The following is a 20,700-nucleotide window of genomic DNA, read 5'->3' as shown; positions in this document are numbered from 1 at the left end:
TTCTGCCATCCCTATTCGGGATAAGGCATCTGCTTTGTCATTTTTGCAGCCTGGTCGATAAGTGATCACAAAATCGAATTCGGCAAAGAACAATGCCCATCGAATGTCGCGATGATTGGGCTTTGGCTGTTTTTAAATACTGCAGGTTCCGGTGATCAGTGATTACGGTAATGGTATGCCTGGCACCAAGAAGGCAGTGCCGCCAAGCCTTAAAGGCGGATTTGATAGCTAATAGCTCTTTATCGGTAATCGCATAGTTTAACTCAGGTGCTGAGAACTTTCTGGACCAAAACGCTACTGGGTGAACTTGACCGGTTTCAGGATCCTTCTGGGACAGGACAGCTCCCATGGCTAAACTGGTTGCATCAGTTTCTACTATGTATGGAAGCTCAGGGCGTGGATGCTTTAAGACAGGTGCTGATGTGAATTTCGCTTTCAGCTCTTGGAAGGCCTTTTCAGCCTCTTCGGTCCACAAGAAGCGTTTGTTTTTTCGCAAAAGTGCTGTGATGAGGTGTACAACATGGGAGAAGTCCAGAATGAATCTGCGGTAGAAATTAGCAAATCCGAGCATGCTTTGTACCCCTTTGACTGAACTGGGTGATGGCCACTTGAGAATTGCGTCCACCTTTCGAGAGTCCATTCGGACTCCCTTTGGAGTCAGGATAAATCCAAGAAATTCAACTTCCGTAGCATGAAAAACACGTTTTTCCAATTTTGCATATAACTTGTGCTGGCGTAGTTTCTCAAGGACTGCACGCACGTGCTTAACATGGTCTGATTCTGAGGAGGAGTATACTAGAATATCATCTATGTATACGACGACACAGACGTCAATGAGTTCACGAAGGACATCGTTCATAAAATACTGGAAGGCTGCTGGTGCATTGCACAACCCGAAGGGCATCACCTGATATTCGAATAATCCGTACTTGGTGCGAAAGGCAGTCTTCCATTCGTCCTTTCTTGACACGTACAGATGATATGCCCCTCGGAGATCTAACTTAGTGTAGATACAAGCATCCTTTACTTGGTCTAGTAATTCGTGGATCAGAGGCAATGGGTATCGGTTTTTTACCGTAATCTGATTTAATGTGCGGTAATTTATGCACGTTCTAAGGTTACCTTCCTTTTTTGGCACGAAGAATAAAGCTGAGGATGCAGGAGACTTGGAAGGACGAATAAAGCCATTAGCAAGGTATTGGTCCAAGTATTGCCGTAGGTGAAGATTTTCAGGTTCCGTGAGGGCGTAAATTCTACTGCATGGGGGTTGTGCACCGGGTAGGAGGTCGATTTGACAATCGTATGATCTGTGAGGAGGTAATGTATTGGCCTGTTCTTTTTGAAAAACATCCTGAAATTCTTGGTATTCCTGAGGTAACTGAACGATTGGGTTAACGACTGTAGCTAGGCCTTTGTTCAAAGTTTCTCCGGGTAACAGGTGTGTGCACAATCCGGAAAGGTTATTCTCTTCTCTCGCCATTCTATACAAGGATTATGTGTTTCCAACCATGGCATCCCCAGTATTATCTGGAACTCTGGGGCTTTGATTAGATCAAACACAATAGTCTCTCGATGCCCATCTTGACTCAACAGTGTCATCTCTGTAGTGGAATGAGTTACAGGCCCCGAGGCAATCTCAGTTCCATCAACTGTGGTGATGACATCCGAAGTGGTCTTTTTGCAAAGAGGTAGATTCATCCTTGACACCAATTCGTGGTCCATATAGTTTCCTACGGCCCCGCTATCTATGTATGCCCTTACTGCGTGCATACGTGATTGCTGCCTGGGATCAAGTAGGACCATTGGGATGATCAGATGCGAGCTCCGAGTGTCCTTCTTTAAGCTCGGCAAGCAGACCTCTACGCTTGTCGGGCGTGGTCGTTTCCCGAATCAGGATCTATGTGGCTTTTATCAGCAACTCCTACCACCTTCTTGGGTGGTTTTGTAGGGCAATCCCGTAGAAAATGTCCTGAGGTTCCACAGTACAGACACAACTGCATCTGTCGTCTTCTTTCTCTTTCCTTTTAAGTTAAGGGTCCTTTAACCCCCCCCTGATCTGCATAGGTGCAGATGCATCTGTTCCTTTGGGGGCAACGTTGGGTTTAACCAATACTCGATTCTCGAACTTAGCTCGATCAGTCTTTCGGTTCTGAAGTCGGTGGTCTAGCTGGACCACTAAGTCTATAAATTCTGTGCAATCCTGAGGTGGGTTCACAACTTCAGCCAAGACGTCTTTGAGTTCTCCCCGAAGTCCACGATGAAACAATGCAATTCGTTTTTCCTCCGGCCACCCGGTTTCCACCACCAACCTATTGAAGGTTGCAATATAGGTTAGCAGATCCTGGTTACCCTGTCGTAAGGATAAAAGTTCGTTGTCGAGGGCTTGACCCTGTGAGTGTCTGGCAAATAGTTTTTCCATGCTCCTTTGAAAACCCTGAAAATACCGGAGAAGAGGATCATCCTGGTTAACTAACGGAATGGACCAATCCGCTGCGCTGCCACTAAGATATGACAATACAAAGGCTACTTTGGCTTGGTCATTTGGAAAGGCTCCCGGTCTGCATAAAAACTGCAAGCGGCATTGGTTCATAAACATGGTGAACCTTTTGGGGTCCTCGGGTGGAGCCAACTGAATATTTCCTGGTAAAACCATTTGCACAGGATTGCTTGATGAAACAGGATTGCTTGATGAAACGTGGGTTGGTTTTCCCCCATATCCAGGTATGGGTGTTTGCCCAGCTTGGTTTTGCAGTAGTTGCCTAGCCAGATCATCAGTGCGCTCCTTTGAGACAATCAGTTCTCTCCTGAGGACATTAGTCTCTTGGTGAGCGGCATGTACTTCCACCCTAAGTTCCCCCAATAATTGGGCCAGTTGGTCGGTTTGCGAGGTTTCCATAACACCCGGGTGGGTATTTTTAGAAAGGCTTTGTGTTCTGTTACGCTCACCTAGACCTCACAGGGGTGTCGATCGGACCCGGACAGCTGCGGTCTCCGTCAACGTGATGCGTAGTGCAGAGATGACTGTCTGGACTGGCCCGCCTAGTCTTGTCTGCTGGACCCGAAGAAGTGTTTTCCTTATGTTTGTAAAAGATGAGCTCTCCATCCTGCTTGTCTTGCAGGGGTGCGTAGATACCAGTTACTTCACTGGTTTGAAGGCGTTGGGAGAGTTCCGGTAAGCATTGACTCTGAAGTCCCAGGCGGGATTGGTAAGTATCAAGTTCAAAGAGTTCAATGTGCCCGATGTTCACTCTTGTTCCCTTCCTTCCTTAAGTTGCAACTGAGTTTGTGAGAAGGTGGTCTCGTAGCTGCTGCTGGCGTTCAGGTAAGAGTCTGTGTTACCCAACGCTGTCCGGTAACTATTGCATGCGTTAACGTGTTGTTTTTCTCCCTCTTTACAGATGCGGCATATGAAGATATGGAGAATAATACCACCGGTGGTAAATCAGGTAAGTCTATGGTGGTAAGAGGTATTTGTTGATTCCCTTGGCTCACCTTGTTATTCTTGTGCTCCTAGGTGCCGGAGTACGGCGAAGAAATGGAGACAGTGCTGGATCGAAAGTTGCTGTGAGAACTGGTGAGTATGGCGCCGTGCTGGAGCTGGCAAAGCGCAGGACTGATGTACTTTCCAGGTCGGGAGATGAAATGGATCCGGAATCAGGTGAGGAATTTGAAATAAGTTTGTTTTCTAACCTTGTCCTTTTCTTCCTCTTTATTCTAGGAGCTCCGGATTCGAGGCGGGCGTGGCAGAAGACTGGCTGCTGGCTGCAGGCACGGTGAGAGTCACGCTGCTGGATGCAGAATAACACGAAGCATGTGCTGCTGTTCGGGCGTGGTTTAAATAGCCTCCAAAGTAGTCCCAGGAAAGAAGTTCCCCAGGACCACACCCGAGTAAAAAATAGTCCCTGTAGTAAAATAGTCCCATCTAGGCCTCATGTTGGCTTGGATTTATTTGCAGCATGGTCTGCATGAGGTAAGTAATGTCAATGAGCCTGGCGCCAGGACTGATTTTTATTATGAGCCTGGTGCCTACGGCGCCAGGATTGAACCCAGACAGCCCCTAGCTGGGGCTGCTGGGGTTTTTGTAAATGCCTGGATGCCTGCTCCCGGGGCTGATAGGCTTGATCCGGATGCCCGGGGGTAGGCATCATGACAGTGTCCTCACATTTGTTCCTTACACTGGAATTCTAAAACAAGCAATCGCAAAGTCAACCGTGTTGACATGTGTATAAGTACACAGGTATTTTCCAGACAATTACATCATATATCCGTAGGTACTCGCCCCATTTTCTAGATGTTCCCACCTTATTGCCAGGTGGTACCGTTATGGCAGTGCCTGGCAAATGTCTTTACCATGTGTATTCAAAAGTCCTAATTTTTGGCTTTGCTAATGTGTGTTGGTTTCAGTTTATCTCCCTAAGTGACAGTATATATACCCTGATGTGGGAGCCTTGTTTGCAATGCCTAGGGACGCAAACTGCACCTCACTGAGTTGGTCCAACAAGAACCTACCTTAACATATCCAGGTTAGGATGGCAAGTATGGACCAACTTCAGATCATCTTCTCATACATACTTACCAGTGGGGCTCTGACCTAAATAGTATGCATATTTGTCTGTGTGGAAGAGTAGGCTGCCTGGCCAGAACTTTTCATGAAATGGGCAGATGAGTACTGCCTTATTGACATCATACTATTGGAATAACAATTAACAATGTCTGTATGCAAACCGAATACATCATGTGTATTGTGGGTCTTGTTTGAAAAGTATGATATAGCTGCTAGGTGTTTAGGCAGTGCCAGAAATTGAAGTCATTTACTGTGGGATCCCACCAGTGACAGAGGGGCAGAGGTGCAGGACTGGAGGATTGTTCCCACTTCCCCCAATAAACATTTGGTTCTCAGAAGATTGATCATGAAACCTTGAAAATAACACAAGAAAAAAGCATTTCTTAATAGGTTTCTGGCAACGTATAAACGGTGCAGAACTGTTAAACATAAAAAAAGGGGTATTGAGATATTTCCTGCAGAGTGCAATCAGAGGTGGATTTAACAGTCGACCAATGGACAAATGTTCGTGGGGTACCCTTGCTCTGCCTTTCTCCCCTCAAAGTCAGTCAGGGCTGCACAGCTCCTCCCAGTGATGCCTTATCTTTTTAACATTTGTCAGATGCAGATTATTTAAAATAGGAAGTGATTAGTGATAGGAAAAGGTACTTTTTTCTTTACATTATATACGCTTTTAATTAGCTATTTAAGTGTGGCTGTTGGGTGATTAGAATTGATGGGGGTACAGAACAAGCTGTGTGAAACAATGACTGTGATGCATTTCATTTCACTTTGTGTCTGTATGGGATCTTTTGTAAGTTCTGATTAATTGGCATTCTGGAGCTTGTAGGCTTCCAATCAGAACGGGGAACATAAAGCTACAATCATAAAACATTTTACCGCCACTTTTTCCACTCCACAGGACTTGGAAAATGACCACCTATGATTGTAACTTTATTGGTAAAAGCAAAACAGATTCCAAATCGTTAATTGTGGGAGAGATTTATACTTTTCCAGACACAGACTACAAAAGTGAAGTGAAACAGCGGTTTTGCCTTTGTTTTGCTATTTACTTTTCCATTACTTTGTGGAAACAATTCAAATTGCCTGTAGGGGCCCTTTTGCAAAGAAGGTGCAAACAGTAGCAGTCCCCATTATGCAATTTAGGATTCAAAACAAAAATTGACCCAATACTCTTTTCACCTTTACAAATAAAGTTAGCAAAGTATGAAAAAGAAACTAAATAAACGGAATAAGAAAAGTAAAGAGAAACATTGAATACAGAAACTTACAAAATAAACAACATTTTTGTTTTCATGGCTTATAATCATTGGTATAAAAATATGCAATTCATGACAATACAAAATGTTTTCCCATAAATCATCCCTATCACTTAAAGTTTCTTTTATATACAGAATAACGGCTATGGTAAGCAGGACGTAAGTCCCATTTCAAAATCTGTACAAAAGGTGACTCGGGTGCAAAGACCCAGAATTGTAATATTTTACAAAAAATCTTTGTACCAACTTTAGCTGGGAAGGTGTGTGGTCAAGTACCTACATTTCAGGCTATGCTGACATTCTGACTTTACCACTTAACCAAAGTGTGTGATCCTGGGAAAATCAGTTAATCTCACTGTGCGTTTCCTGCCAAAATTAGGAGCCCCTAGAAGTGATCCAGATTGCAATATGGTTTAATAGATGGGCAGCGCAGCGGTCAGGCCCAGCCAAGGAGACATACACACATCGTTATTTGGAAAATATAAGGCCACATTTATTGATCAAAATTGTTACATTCAAAATAGCAAAGTAAACATGTCAAATAAGAAGTCATCATGGACAATTGCATATTATAAACAGTATGTACCAGACAATGATGTATAGAGGGTGGCAGGGGAGGGGTGGCCCCTCCTCCCTGCCACATCCATACCGGGACTGATCCCAGGAGGCTGGAAACTCTTCAGCCTCCACTGTCTCCCTCCTGATCCCACTCTCACCTGCATGCTAGCACTCCCACACATCCTCAACTCAATTAAAATTAGCTGTAATGTAATTTGGAAGAAACTAAATATCCTATTCTCTGATTCAATACTTATCGAGGTGGAGGGGCCTGTCTTTCACAACAAAATGGCTAGACTACAATCACCTCCACCGTGGCCTCCTGGGAGTAGCCACAGCATTCAGGGAGGTATTATTAAGCACACACTATGTTAGATGGAATAAGGACTGGCGTCCTCGTTGCTCAGGCCCTGCAGAGGAGGAGGTGGCATAATTCTTGCTTCTCTGCAGCCAGGCCAAGAAGACATGGTGGGGGAAGGGAAGGGTAGGTGGGAGTGATTGTAAATGGGAATGGTAGTCAGAGGGAGCTGATGGAAGTGACAGGGGGTGATATTGCCACGCTATTTTTTCTGCTTCTCCTTTGCTCTGTACTTTTTTTTTAATATCTCAATGAAAGCAGTACGTTGAAAAAAAGCCACAAAACATATTTCTTAGGGCATGACTAATTGGGATTAATCTTTCAGACTCTTGTTAAGGGCAGTGTACAGCTTTCATTTTTCATTTTTGGCAAATGTTTTCCATATGGAGATGGGGGAGCATATGGAAGATGAAGTGAGTAGCCAATGGAAGGTTAAAGTAGTGAGGGAGCTTATGGAAGGAAACAAAGGAGCAAATGGAAGAGAGCAGAAGACTGGAAGGAGTACTGGAGAGCCTGTGATTTTGGAAGGGATGAGCAGTTGGAAGGCGAGAGCAGATTTCCCACTTGAATGAATTGAGCGAACCTGGGCAAATCACCTCATGTCAGCAAAACCTGGTGAGGTGAACAGGCTGTTTCCAGCTAGAGTCATACCTCTAAACATACAGCTTCAATAGTAGAAAAAGACAACTTAAAAAACATGTAACATTTGTTGCACTTATGACAGCGATTAACTGCTCCCACCATAAGCTCCACACCCATGCCCCACCTACCCGGGGCCATCTGTCAGCTTTGCCCAAGAATCTATTTGGCTTAAATCTGCCAGGGAGTGCAATCCAAATAAGCATCTTTATCAGACATTCAAGTAGTCTTGTGGGTAACAACCTGGGTTTGAATCCAGGCTTCTGCACCTTATAAAGCAGTCTAACAGACTAAAGAATTTAAGGGCAAATTGATTTTTCAGATCCAGGAAGACGTGTTTTGCCGGATCACAAATCTGAGAAAAGTTTGGCCCCCCTGGTCACAAACCTGGCCCATCCAGATTAAAATTCCTGGAGCCAGGCCTGGGTCTAACTGAGAAAGCTACTGTATCAGCAGGACTGGATTACTACTCACTCAGCTATCCTCAATTACAGACTTTTTAGAGTCAACGGTCTGTTGGAGAAGAAATTGGGCACAGTACCCCTTTACTTGAGGAAATCCCTGAAAAGAATCTGGAGGCTAAATATACAAAGGCTCAGTTTAAATCTTCTCTCAACACTTTTCTATGCATGCGTTTGATTTCTAGTGTGTATTTATTTTTTATATCGCTCGTATTTGATGGTGTACGTTTTTTGTGAAATGATTTGTATTCGTATAGAAAGTAGATCCCAGGAGAGCAATCTGAAAGGTGAGTGCCGCTTTATGTAATGCTCATGCAAATACCCTGAGAAATAACAAGGAGAGAGTCTCATTTAAAAGGAAATAAAAATGTCGCTCTGCAATCCAGCATATACACAAAGCCTTGTCTGGAGCAACAGGGAAAGACCCAAAGGGATGTATTTGTTCATACAGTGACAGCCACAGATAGAATGTATTTTGGTCTGGTTTTTACTCAACATTTTAAAATAGCAATTTTTATTTTGATGACATGTGTTTATGCATTCATGCTTTTTAATTTAAAAAAAAAAAAAATACGAAAGTCTTATTTTGTGAAAATCTGAGCCCAAAGTGGCAGATTAAGAAAAAATGATTGCAGTTTCCTTACAAGGAAGTGTCTGTCACTATTTGGTTACATACCTAGAAGCCACCAGAGAAAAGATGATGGCCCGTCCTCTTCGCTTGCACTTGGTTGAGAAGCCTAGGGAAATAAACAAATGAGCAGAAATGTATATTTTCTTAATGGATCAGGTTTCGAAACGATGTACAAGCCAGTGAAAAACAATGTCTACAAAAGTCAGCAATGTAAATTGTGTTCACGGTGAAGCAAAAAACAAAACGGTATGGTGTGTCACTGCAATGGGCATCAACAATGGTAAAAGGACAGTCATCAACTGTTTTGTATTTTTTATTTTTACAGTCATCAACTGTTATGGCTGTCTCAATGTTACACCCAAAGACAGGGTAGGTCCAGGGTGGTAGAGTTAAACTACACTTACTGCACTGTGTTCAAGTGCTTAAAAGAGTGAGACAGTCTTGACAAGGGAACAGACTTCATAATCCCAGCATGGCATGCACAGAAATGTTTGAGGAAATTAATGGGCAAGGTGGTTTTGATGGATTTGATGCCCGTAATTTCTCCTTCAGAAAGTACCAATTTTAAGGCTGAAGTTTACACATTGTCAGAGAGGAGGTGCAGAGACTCGAATTGGACATGGAGGTCTTTATAATGTGAAGTAAGTGGCAGCTATGTGTCTTGGCCAAAGCGAATAAGTTAAGGTATTGTGCATTTAGGGAAGCTGCATTCATTACCAGGCATTTAGACACTTCTAGATTGACTGACACGCCAATCCCCAGCACTTCATGCTGTAGCTAGGTTTTCAGAATACTCAACAAACCATAGAAACAGCACTTAGTACAATGATGTGTCTGCAGAATTAGCAATGCCGGGAACCAACGTGGGGGGCTGGTGAGCAGATGGCGACAGTAATTCTATCACTAGCTGCTATTCTGTTACAAGAACTGGGACAATATAGTATACACACGTGACACTGAACCAGGATCATGCACCAAAACTCATGGTGTTAATTTGGTCCATATAGAACAGTTCGCATTATTAAATTATTGTTACTGCGCACACAAGCTATTAACTGGATTGTGTCAAGGCACATTTGATTGTTCTAATTTATTAGCAAAATCTAGATCTAAGAATTGGAAGTCATTTGCACATTTAGTTACTTAGATCTTGGACAGCTTGTTAAATATGGCCAAGGGTAGTGTGGGAGATGTGGCCCTATTGGTGAAGAGACGGGTATTGGGGCCTATTGAATGAGATGATAGCAGGAAGTGATCTAAACCAGGGTTTAGTGAATTTGACTGCTCATTTGTTTCTCCCCTGCCTATGTATCTGGATGGGTATTATGTGAAATCGCTTATTAAAAAGCAATTTCGGAAATGACCAATTTAGAAAGATCGCTCGAAGACCGATCAAATCAAACTGTTAGCCCCTGCGCCACACTCAAGTGCACGCAGGGGCTGAAAGGCACGACAGAGTCGGAAGAGGGAAGTCGCTGGGGCCCAGGTAAGTGTTGGTCTGTGTTTGTGTGTGTCTGTGTGTAAGAGCAATGTTTGAGGTGGGAAAGGGAGGTGAACAGGAGTTATGTTGTGGCAAGGTATGGTGAATAATGTAACATCTGCTCTCTTTCCGGGGCGGTGGCAATATGCTGGTATGACACTTAAAGGACTAACTGGGATCTTTGAATATTACTCTGGCGTTAACTGCAAGCCAGCACACACACCATTTGCAGCACTAAGTGCCTTTGTGCCATTATAAGGCCTGTTGTGCGCCTAGCAGTTGTGTTCTGCACTTTTTGTCCTCTGCCCAACTGATATTCTGCAAGGCCTGTATACATAGCATTGGTGCAGTGTGTTGCATGCATACAAATTTGCGGCAGTCTGTGGGGTTCCTTCACAATGGTCTCAGGTGTAAGTAGGCTAATTGACTGTGCCAATCTGGGCAGGAGCGGGATGTGTGAGGGTGCTGAATAAGCACTGATCTCTCACCTATTCATTTGTCTTTTTAAAATATATTTTTATTGAAGGTTACCAGTATTAGAGAATACAAAGGGAAGGACAGCCATAACAATACTACCATGCCTTTCACAACAACTTCGCTAACAGCATAACATATGGGTTCCTTCCGAATGTCCACCCCAAGCCCATTTGGGGGCTGGGGGATAAAACCATGGTTCCCTGTCATTTTGCTGACAACAAAAATAAATTCGAAGAAATTACTTTGAAAAAAACTCATTGAATATTGCCCCAGCCCCTTCCTTCCCCATACTATTATGCCTACCACAACCCCGCCCACCCTTTTAACACTTACCCCCTAATATAGTTCAATTATATTTTTGTAGTAATGTTTTTGTTAAAAATTACTTCGAAAAACACTGGTCTGCAAAACAACACAATGAGGCATACCACTGAAATACCCTTTTTCAGCTCCGATGCCCCATTTGTGGAATCCACCCATGGACACGAGTCACCACATTCAGATGGCCACCACCCAGCCAACCCCGCCTCCCTGACACCCAAGAGGGCTCACAACAACATGAGCTGAACAACGTCAACCCTATGAAAGTACAGCCCACCAGCAAAGGCAAACCCTGCGCAAAGTTCAACCCTTGCCTGACGCAGGCACTGGTATTGTCTTGAGGAGCTCTTCTGCCTTCCAAAATACATACTCCTTTCCCTGCCATGAAGTTTGGCATGGTGTAGGTACCCTGCCTTGACCCCTCATGCAAGAAAAGTCTTCTTCAAAGCATTCAGAACAGCCTTTCTTTTTTTTTTAGGCACCAGGTCCGTGACTAATAGAATCTGGTTTTGCTGGAACTATAGCTATTCTTTTGCCGCCTTTAAAATCTGCTCTCTTGTCTCTCATATCGGATAGCTTGATGATTAGCGTTGGTCCGAATCCAGAGTCCCTTGATTTATTCTCATCACGCTGCTTTATTCGATAACATTTCTCGATATATATGGTTCCTCCTCTACGTCTAAGCCAAGTACCACCGGTAGCCATGTGGCTGCAAATATTATCTGGTCCTCGCCTTCTGCACCCATAGGGAGGCCTAGTAGCCTAATCTACTTCGCCTGGACCACATTTTCCAGGTATTCCAGCCTCCGGCCAGGGGTCAGAGTGCACTGCTTCCATTTCCCTGCCTAGTTGCTTCACGGTTTGTACGATCGGACCGAAAAAAAAGGTCCGACCGTACAAAACGACCGAAAAATGCTACCACCAAAGGTTCGAACACCAAAAGTTTGAAACTTTGGTGGTAGCATTGCAGGTAAATAAATAAATAAAAATAAAAGACTGCAGGGGTGTCCCCTGCAACACCCCGCTCACTATACTTTACAGTATAGTGTGCGGGGGTTGCGGGTGAAACCCCTGCAGCCCCCGTAGTATGCAAGTGTGTTTGCATGAGAAAGGTGCAAACTTTTGGTAGTTTGCACCTTTCTCATGAGAACATTCCGGCTGTGGCAAAATCAGCCGCTGTCGGATCACTTAGAATCTGCTTCATTGCTGGGACCACCCAAGTGCACTGACTAATTCCGAAGTCTTCTGTTCCAGGGTTGAAGTTCATGTCTCCAACTGTGCCACCTTCTCACTCAGGCAGTCGAATTTGCCCACTAGTCACGGCACAGTTTTGTCAATATGGCTTAGGACGGACATCAGATTTTCGTGAGACAGTGAAGAGGCCCTAGATAAGTGTTCTGAGGTGTAGCGCTTGTTAGTTGCCATCTGCGGTACCAAAGGGTATTACCCAAATTGTTCGAATTACCGAATTGACCGAAAGTCGAGGGTCCAAATTGACCTTTGCACAATTGATATATATATATATATATATAAAAAAAATGGGGGTTGCGGGGGGTTTCTCCCCGCATATATGTAACAATTGACCTTCACAATTCGGTCAATTGTGCAAAGGTCAATTGTAATTCGAACAATTGTAGTTCGAACAATTCGTATACATCCGTACAAAGTTGTCCCCCTCCGGCTGCTGTTCTTTCGGTTTGCTTTTCCTCCAACGCCATCTGGATAGCCCTTCAATGTCCATGGGAACTGTAGGGCCCTGTGCCTCTTCATCTCCACGCTTCAACTGTGCCTTGTTCATCACCCACTAATTTCCTGGAGCTCTCTGCACTGCTTACATATCAAGGTCTGCCTTCGTCATGACCGCAAAAATCTTGTCGCAGTCAGGGACGGGCTCCTTTCCTCCAAAAATCCTGCTTTGAACTAGAAAGTCTCAGTGTCATGCCCAACCGCAAATAAAAGTCAGATGCTCCAAATCTACAGCCAACCATATAAGACACCAGGCCCTCCACTGCCCCTCTGGTGATGTCTTCAGGTGCTGCTGCCCAGATCACCTGCATGCCCTTCAAACTGATGAGAACAGCCCTGCTTATTGTCCATAAGGTGTCTCACCTACGGACCTACAACCACTCTGGAGGGCGTTCACAATTTGTGCTCACCATATTTTATTAACATCAGCGGCTGGCATCTCAGAAGGTTCAGGCTGGGCTGACTAGCATTCGAGCTGCGGGTTTCAGCTTCTGCAATGCCATTTATGCTCAGCTAGTCGGACACTGGCCACGCCATTACAGCTCAGGCCACGGAGAAAGCAGGCGAATCCATCAGTGTGCCTATGCAGGTCAGAGCCCCAGCCGGAGACGCCCTGGAACAGACAAAACCAGCACCACCTTCCTCTGGGCTGACCACAACTTATCGGGTCTAATCTGGCCAAACACCCCCAAGCAACCACTGTCTTCAAGGACTGTGTCACTCTGCGCAAGGGCGATGGATTGGTCTGAACTTGGGACTCCAGTGTCCTGGGACCTCAAGCTGTATTTGTACACCTTGAGGTGGTTCTCCAACCAGTATAAGCCGTCATTATTCGGCGAGCCCTTATTTCTTTATCAGGAGCTCAACTCTGAGGCGGCCATCTTCTTCGGATCTCTAGCACCCCACTAGACTATTACTTTCAAGTCCCCTTAGGTCCATTTACTCACTAGGATACCATGTCTTGGGCATTGTGGTGGGTTAAGAGCAAAACATTAGGCAGATCTGTGCCGTAGACATAGGAGTGGGAAAAGGGGTTGCATTCCCAGGCCAGACATATGATAGGGGAGCATATAAAACATTGAAAGGGGTAGAAGGAATACTTTGAGGATTCCTTAGATAAGGGGTCTGCATTGGTTCTCAGATGATTCCAGACACAAATTCCACATGATCTCTGGATATGGACTATGCTGGTTAGGGATGATGGGAGTTGTGGTCCAAAACATCTTGAGAGCCAAAGGTTGCAGACCCCTGCTTTAGGATAATGGGTGCAACCAGAAAAGGTTCAGGAGTGGGAGTGTGGTATTCATATTGGCAAGGCTGTCATCAAGGAATAGAACAATGGCTGTTTAGTTGATGCTTTCAGGTGGAAGGGCCTTTGGCATAAAGGTAGGATTAGGGATGAATGCATCTATGTTCTAGTTGTGCAACAAAGCATTTTCTGAACATCGAGCACCAAGGGAGGCTAGCGATCGTTAGGTTGGTCTTGAGCATCGTAGGGGCCAGGGTTGGGAAATTAATATTTAAGGGCTGAGTACGCTTTCTTTGGTGAAGGAGCCACTGATGATGTAGATACCTTGGGTTACTAGGATGGCTGTCCATTAATTGAAGAAGGGACAAGGATGGTACTGCAAGGCCGTGCAATTTTCAGAGAGAGTGGCAGAGGGATGTGTGTTGGCGGTGAGGAAAATCGAATGGGACTCTTTAGACAACAGGCTCTGGTCCAGTAGAGTATGTTTCACAGTGAGTACAAGAAAAAAATACAGTAGGCAGTCTGAAGTTCTTACCACTTGATGTGCAGACATTAAGGTACAGATGAAAATCCCCACGGAGACCAGAACTATGGACAAGTATTTAGACAGGCTATATCTGTGGGTAAAAAAAAACGTCATTTGACATCACAATTCTGAAACGCATGATATAACTTATACTGGAGAGTGTGCGCACACACACACACGCTCACCCCCTCTGCCCCCCCACTAAGCAGGGACTTTTTCAGAGATCTCAATGTTTAAGCCGGTTATCAACTAGGTAAGAATGGTTTTGTCTTCCAACATCTGGGACACATTTTAGGTACTTTTCCAAGATCCTGTGTTTGCCGAAAGATTACATTCTCTAAATGTTAACGTATGGGAGATTAAGAACAGCTCGATGGTATCCCCTGGGATGGTCAAAATCAGTCCGCGTAATGTGTCCAAATGCAGTACGGCCTAGCTCGGCAGAGCAAATATTCCCAGAGTAGTACCCAGTCTATCAAATGCCATCTCTCGTCAGAGCTCAGCTTCTGTTAGAGTCTACAACTGGTTGGTCTATAAATTCACAAGATTTTATTTGGGTTCTCCATTTTCTTGTGTGCTGACAGGGTGTGGTTTTACTTTTTAAATTTTATCAATTTTTATCAATAGTAAACACCAATTGATACTACTTCAGTGAAGGTGTGTTCACATTTGCACCAGAGAATTAATTAGGCGTCCTTCACTCCTGTTGCTCAAGCATATTCAAGATCCACGGCACAATAGCTAGCAACACAGGTTTGAATCCAGGACCTGCACTTAGAGATACGCCGGTATTAGGCGTGTATTAAAAGATCGATTAATTACCATTTGTTTTACAAATACAGATTCAGCTTGCATTTGTGCTGTATGTTTTTGAATGAACTAATTTGGATGATTTATACTATACAGAGATACTTTTGCAAATGGTATTTCCTCCCCAAATCATCTATTACTATAAAAGCTTAAAGTATAGGTTGTGACCCCAAATGAGGGAACATTATTTGCAGTAATGACACCAAACCAAGCACCACAAAAGGTCTGCTTTGCAATCTAATTTTTTAACTATGTCCAACAGGCTATGAGAAGAAGACCTTGCATTCTTCCATGCAGCCTCACTAAGCGAAAATCTCCCACTGCACCATTTCAACTTGTTTCTGCATATAACTCTGGAGGACAGGTGTATGCCATGACATAAACCCATTTGAAATTACATATTGAAGCCCAATCAAGAATTCGTATACATTAGCCACTGTGCCCGCTTGTGAGAGGTAGAATATCTTAAAGCCATGTACTGATTGCAGGCAAAATACTGAGCAGACACCCATTTGCAATTAATAAATCACATTGCATAACTCCCCTTTTCTAAGACCCTTCACACTCCTAAAACAGGCATGCAGCCAGTAGCGGAAGGCCATCATACCATCCCTCCACAAAACCGGATGTCTGAGTTACAGAGCTTAGTAACCAGGGGTTCAGAAGAGCCATGAAACCCTGATCTTCCCAAATGTATGGTGAAAAATATCCCCTTGCGTTGGCACGGGCTTTAGTGAGAACAGAGCGTTTACAGGCCCTGCTTACCCACAAACAAGGGGCCGATAGCTATGCGAATAAACCTAACGTTTTAGGAGACGAGAACGGCGCTATTCATATTGCAAAAGGCCAATCTCCGGTAAAAAAAAAAAAAAAAACAACAAAATGATACCTGCTAAGTCGTAGGGTCTTATTGGATACTTTTAAAATTGGCAGAGTATCATCAGTGCAATTATGTGCTGAAAGATTAAGAGTTCTAATAAAGGCGGGAAGAAGATATAAGTAAAGAGGAAGTGTGACAAGGAAGCGCCTAGAGGGACCCCCAAAAAGGCACTTTTGCCCACGGACTGAAACGTTTACTTTATTATGCACTGTGATCTGTCAAGACAAGAGATTATTCACACTAGTGCTCGATTTCAAATCATGAGTCCACCTTCTGCATTAAAATGACATGCACGGTTTTACATTCAAAAGTTACTCACATTTTGCATTCAACGTACAGTATACCTTATGAAATTAGATGTACCCAACACTATTAAACTCTACCTTCAATACACAAGGATTTTGGCGAGAATATAGTTGTTGAACTAAAACAAGATGCATACCTTTTCTTCAGAATGATAATCCCGAGAACCATGCTTGCAATCAAAGAACCCTGGAAGGGAGCAAAGCAACACGAACGCTTAAGATCCAGACACATTGCACACTACAAAAAATGCAGTATTACATAATTAAAAAAGCATGACACAGACTGCAAGTGCCCCTCTGTGTTCAAAAATATCAAAATAGGGATTAGCAGGTAATCCTAATTCAAATGTTCCACTTTGGCTTGGGGTTTGTATCTCAGCAACTGTCTGGTCTTCTGCGCTAAGACTCTCCTGCTGGATGGAGCAGCTAGTAACCTGGAAGATGCACTCTGACCTGGTGGAAGACACCTGGGCCCAGCAGATATTGCAGCTACGCCCGGACTTTGTTCATCATCATCGGACATTCTTCCAGTCATGACGATTTGCCACTTGGCACTTGGGGCCTGAGGTTTCCAGCTGTTAACACCTCGTAGTTCTGACTAGCCAAGGCCTGATGTGCACACTGGATCTTTTCTCCTCCCCACTGCGCTCTATGCGATCTGCTATTAAGAATAGTTTTCTGTGTGTAATTGGCAATATGTTTTAGTATTTTATTGTGGTTTTATGGGTTCTGAAATGTAAATTTGTAAAAATGTTCAATGTGTTGTGTTTAGTTGTGTTTTGTAATAGCTTTGCTTTGCAATAAAATCTTGCCAAATGACCCAGGGGTTTTAGCTGCTTATTGCTATGAAGGGTTTTAACCACTCCCGACAGCTTCTTGTCGACAGGCCCCAGAATCTTCCACTGGCTGGCACCATGCTGCTGGCCACAGCCAAGATGTGGACACTTCAAGGAGTTTGCCCATCAGTCTACCTTTCCTCCCTTAGTTTCCCTGGAAAGCATGTGGGTACCACTGGATCAGGGCAATCATGGAAGTTTGATTAATGGCCTTTGTAAGGAACTCATGGTGGCAACAGTAAAGACAGACAAGTGATCACAGTTCAAGCTCAAGGGTGTTTATTAAACTGTATGCATAGTTGAGAAAAACGCCTAATCTAAACAATGCTAAAATGGGAGCAAGCTATGACCATCAAATAATAAGGCAGTCCTAGTAGCGTCTTGTCAAATAAAAAGGGCCTATACTGAGAAACATATTGCCAATCCTTACCACTAAGTAAGGAAAGAGTGTGGGATTATGTTCACCAGAAAAGAAAGAAGTGTTCACAAAATGATAAGTCAGGAAGGGACTATGTCGAAGAATGGGGGGGGGGTAGAGCTTCTGAATGTCCTACAGGGTAGGATGGGGAAAAGGGGTTACAAGGAGGGGGAAACCGCGTCTCGCCTGTTGGCATCCCACTTCCACTCCCCGAAGACCCCTCATCCAGGTGATCCTCCTCCACTGGTCCACCCCCAGGAACTGGATCCAATAGCAATGGCCGTGTCCTGGCCACCTGGATGAAAGATCCCTGGGGACTAGGAAGTGAGAAACCTTCAGGTTTCTCACACATGGAACTAGCACATTCGAATCCAAGACTCATTGGGACACCAAAGTGAGTGGACTGGGTTGCGGGGCATCTGCAAGTGTAGGACTGGCGTAGCAATCCCCAGCACTCTGGTGGCTAGCAACAGTGTTTGGCCCTAGTTATCCTGAACTCTGGGACCCTTTACTTTGGCCTCGGGCATCCAGAAACCTAGAATTTCAGCTCGGTGCTTTGAACTCTGGACCCAAGAAGAGACTACACTTTGTAGACCGCAGATGATAGATGCAGGCTCGGTTTATACAAGCCTACAGTTGATACTGGTCTTGGTGTGCTAACAATCTGCAGGGTGTTGATCATGGGTACACTATTACATTATACTGTATTTCCTTTGCTTTTTACTTACACTAACTTAATAGCCTTGTATAAATATTACAGCACATCTTTTCTAAAACATATCTTGAGACCCCAATACTAGTGTTTCTGGTTGATCTGTGTGTTGAGTTCATTGGGCAGATGTTAATCAACAGTTTTTGACACTTTAAAATCAAGAGTGGGATGCCCTTGAACCACTTCCTGAATGGGAAGGTTCATCCAAGTTGACCTTTCATTGGCAAATTAGTTGTGTTCAATAAATGAAAAACAAAAGTATAAAAGAAATGTAAAACAGTATAGTGGAGTGGAGTTTGATGCATGACTGAACTCTTATTGTGTATGTCCTGACTCATGTGCTTTCCTCGCACTGCGCCTTAACAGAGAGTGTCCTAAATAACTTATCTGAGTTACCTGTTGTACATGCTCTTCCATGCAGTAAAGACTGCACTCCAACGTTGTACATTTTGCAGCCATTTAAGATTGTAAACTGTGTACCACCCAGAATCGGCTTTGCACTCGTTGCCTCATTTTGACATTTTGCAAGCCTCTACTTTCTCGCTCACTTTCCTTTGTTATCTGTGCACGGCATCCTGTGCCCCTCACACTGCCTGCTGCTCGTTACTCAGCATCAAGCTACAGGAGACCTTTGTAGTTCTCTGGAACCACATTTCCCGACAATCGCGGTCTCGCGCCGGCGTGTTTGAAGAGGCCAGTTATCGTTCGGGTATTGCCGGGCTGAGATTCCGAGGCTCAGCTCTTTACTGTCCTCTCTACTTGCACCCAAGAGCCCAGGATCAGCTGCAGCGGACCTTTCCACATATTCATATTCGCCCCCGCTAACACTAGTTCCGCAATGGCCTGCCGGAGCTGCAGCACCGATTTAGCAAAAATCTTCCTCCCAAGGGAGTCGAGGAGCTGTCCTCTTTCCCCAGGACCTGAGTAGCGGTCGTAGAAGAGGATCATGCAGGCCTGAACTGTAAAGTGGCCGCAACCACTACCGTGGAGGAGGGGGGCGGACAAGATGCTAGGGCCACCTCTTCCGAAGAATGCAGCCTGTATCGCGCGTCAATTTTCTTATTGACAAAAAGTCCAGAGTGTGGTTTTTCCCAGACCCTACAGACCTCGGCCAAAAAGTCCTTCTGCAAGAACAGGCCGGTACGCTCCGAAGGAGACAAGGTGAACGCCCCAGAAAGCACACCCTCCTGCGGTGCGGGTGCCTCGGGCACTGGAACATCCAATAGGCACATCATGTCCAGTGCCCGGTCATGAAAAGCTATAATAGAGCGGGGCTGGTCTTCACTGTCCTGATCGCCCGGCGCATCATCCGACGGGTCAGGGTCCTGCTGAACCGTGTCAGGCAGCGCCCACGGGGGACAACGGAGGCAAGGGCGGGAGGTTCGGGGAGGCACCGTAGGCAAGGGCGGCACCAGCGGAACCACTGGAGGCACGGGTGGAGCCGGAGGCGCAGGCGGGCATATCTCCCTAAAAAGACCCTTGAAATACTCCCTCATGGGGTCGGTACGCATGAGTACCTTACATTTTTCTGAAAAAAGCATCCTATGGAGAAAGCCTCTCATGAGGGGGATAAGTCCACGGACGCAAAGGGGAGGGTTGCCAAGCCAGCCAATGTTCTGAAGTGTCCACATAAATCAAGGGCGCCGAACCCACAGGCAGCGAGATGTTATGCGGAAGAGGCATCCGAGCGTTCCAGTCATAAACTGGACGGAAGGGGCGTGCAAATGGAACCTTATGTTCAGAACTGATCCCCATACCTCAGGCCAATGGCGTAGTTGTGGAAGAAGCGTCCAAAATGGCTGCTGTTGTCGTGGCGGGAACGGCCACCATTTTGCCGTCACCTGAGGGGGAACTGCGGCACGTGTGGAAGTGAGGCAGGGGTCCCCGTCGGTGGATCAGGGGTCTTCATTTTAGCCTTTACGCAAGGAACATGAGCGGAGCCGATAATATGCGGCCTGGAATGTTTCTGCGACATACCAATAGCCAAACTAGCCTTCGCAGGAAGGACCTCGGCACTGCCGGTAAAGGAGGAACTTTAACTCCTTGCCCCCTCGACAGTTCTGGCGTCGCCACAAGAATGGGAACGGTGAGAAACAGCTTTCACCCATAAGGCCTTCTCATGCCTCTCAGAAATGCTGGTTTCCTTAGCCTCTGTATGAGGGACCTCGAACACAAGTCCGGTAACAGCCTTTCCAGCGCGGGCCTCGAACATGCGTTCGGTAACACCAAGCGCAACCAAGTCCTCGGGGCACACTGCGGTACTTTTGAGGGAAGCCGACAAAGAGGCCTCAGAGCCAGCTCCGGTACCCCACGACTCAGTAGAACTAGGTCTACAAGCAGCCCCCACAGGAGGGGCTTAGAGTGTACTCCGGTATCCCAGGCCCCTTACGGAGACCCTCAGAGAAAACTCTGGTACAATTATTAGGCCCAGGAGGCACCTCGGGGCAAGCCCTGGTGATAGAGCAGTCGA

At 45.2% G+C, this 20,700-nt stretch overlaps 1 protein-coding gene across 1 annotated transcript in view; it reads right to left on the bottom strand.

The window, feature by feature from the left end:
- SLC35B4 (solute carrier family 35 member B4) overlaps window positions 1–20,700 on the bottom strand; it is a 195,071-nt gene that overhangs the window by 96,957 nt on the left and 77,414 nt on the right. The window contains exons 4-6 of the mRNA XM_069629623.1: window positions 16,402–16,451; window positions 14,279–14,360; window positions 8,516–8,576 (exon numbers count right to left, since the gene is read on the bottom strand). Of these exons, the coding sequence (XP_069485724.1) occupies window positions 8,516–8,576; window positions 14,279–14,360; window positions 16,402–16,451 (193 nt within the window). The remainder of the gene's footprint in view (window positions 1–8,515; window positions 8,577–14,278; window positions 14,361–16,401; window positions 16,452–20,700) is intronic.

The sequence above is a fragment of the Ambystoma mexicanum genome, chromosome 12 (genome assembly GCF_040938575.1).
Source record: "Ambystoma mexicanum isolate Mex_15411 chromosome 12, UKY_AmexF1_1, whole genome shotgun sequence".
NCBI lineage: Eukaryota > Metazoa > Chordata > Amphibia > Caudata > Ambystomatidae > Ambystoma > Ambystoma mexicanum.
Note: the sequence above shows the minus strand (reverse complement) of the source record. Positions and strands in the feature narration are given on the sequence as shown.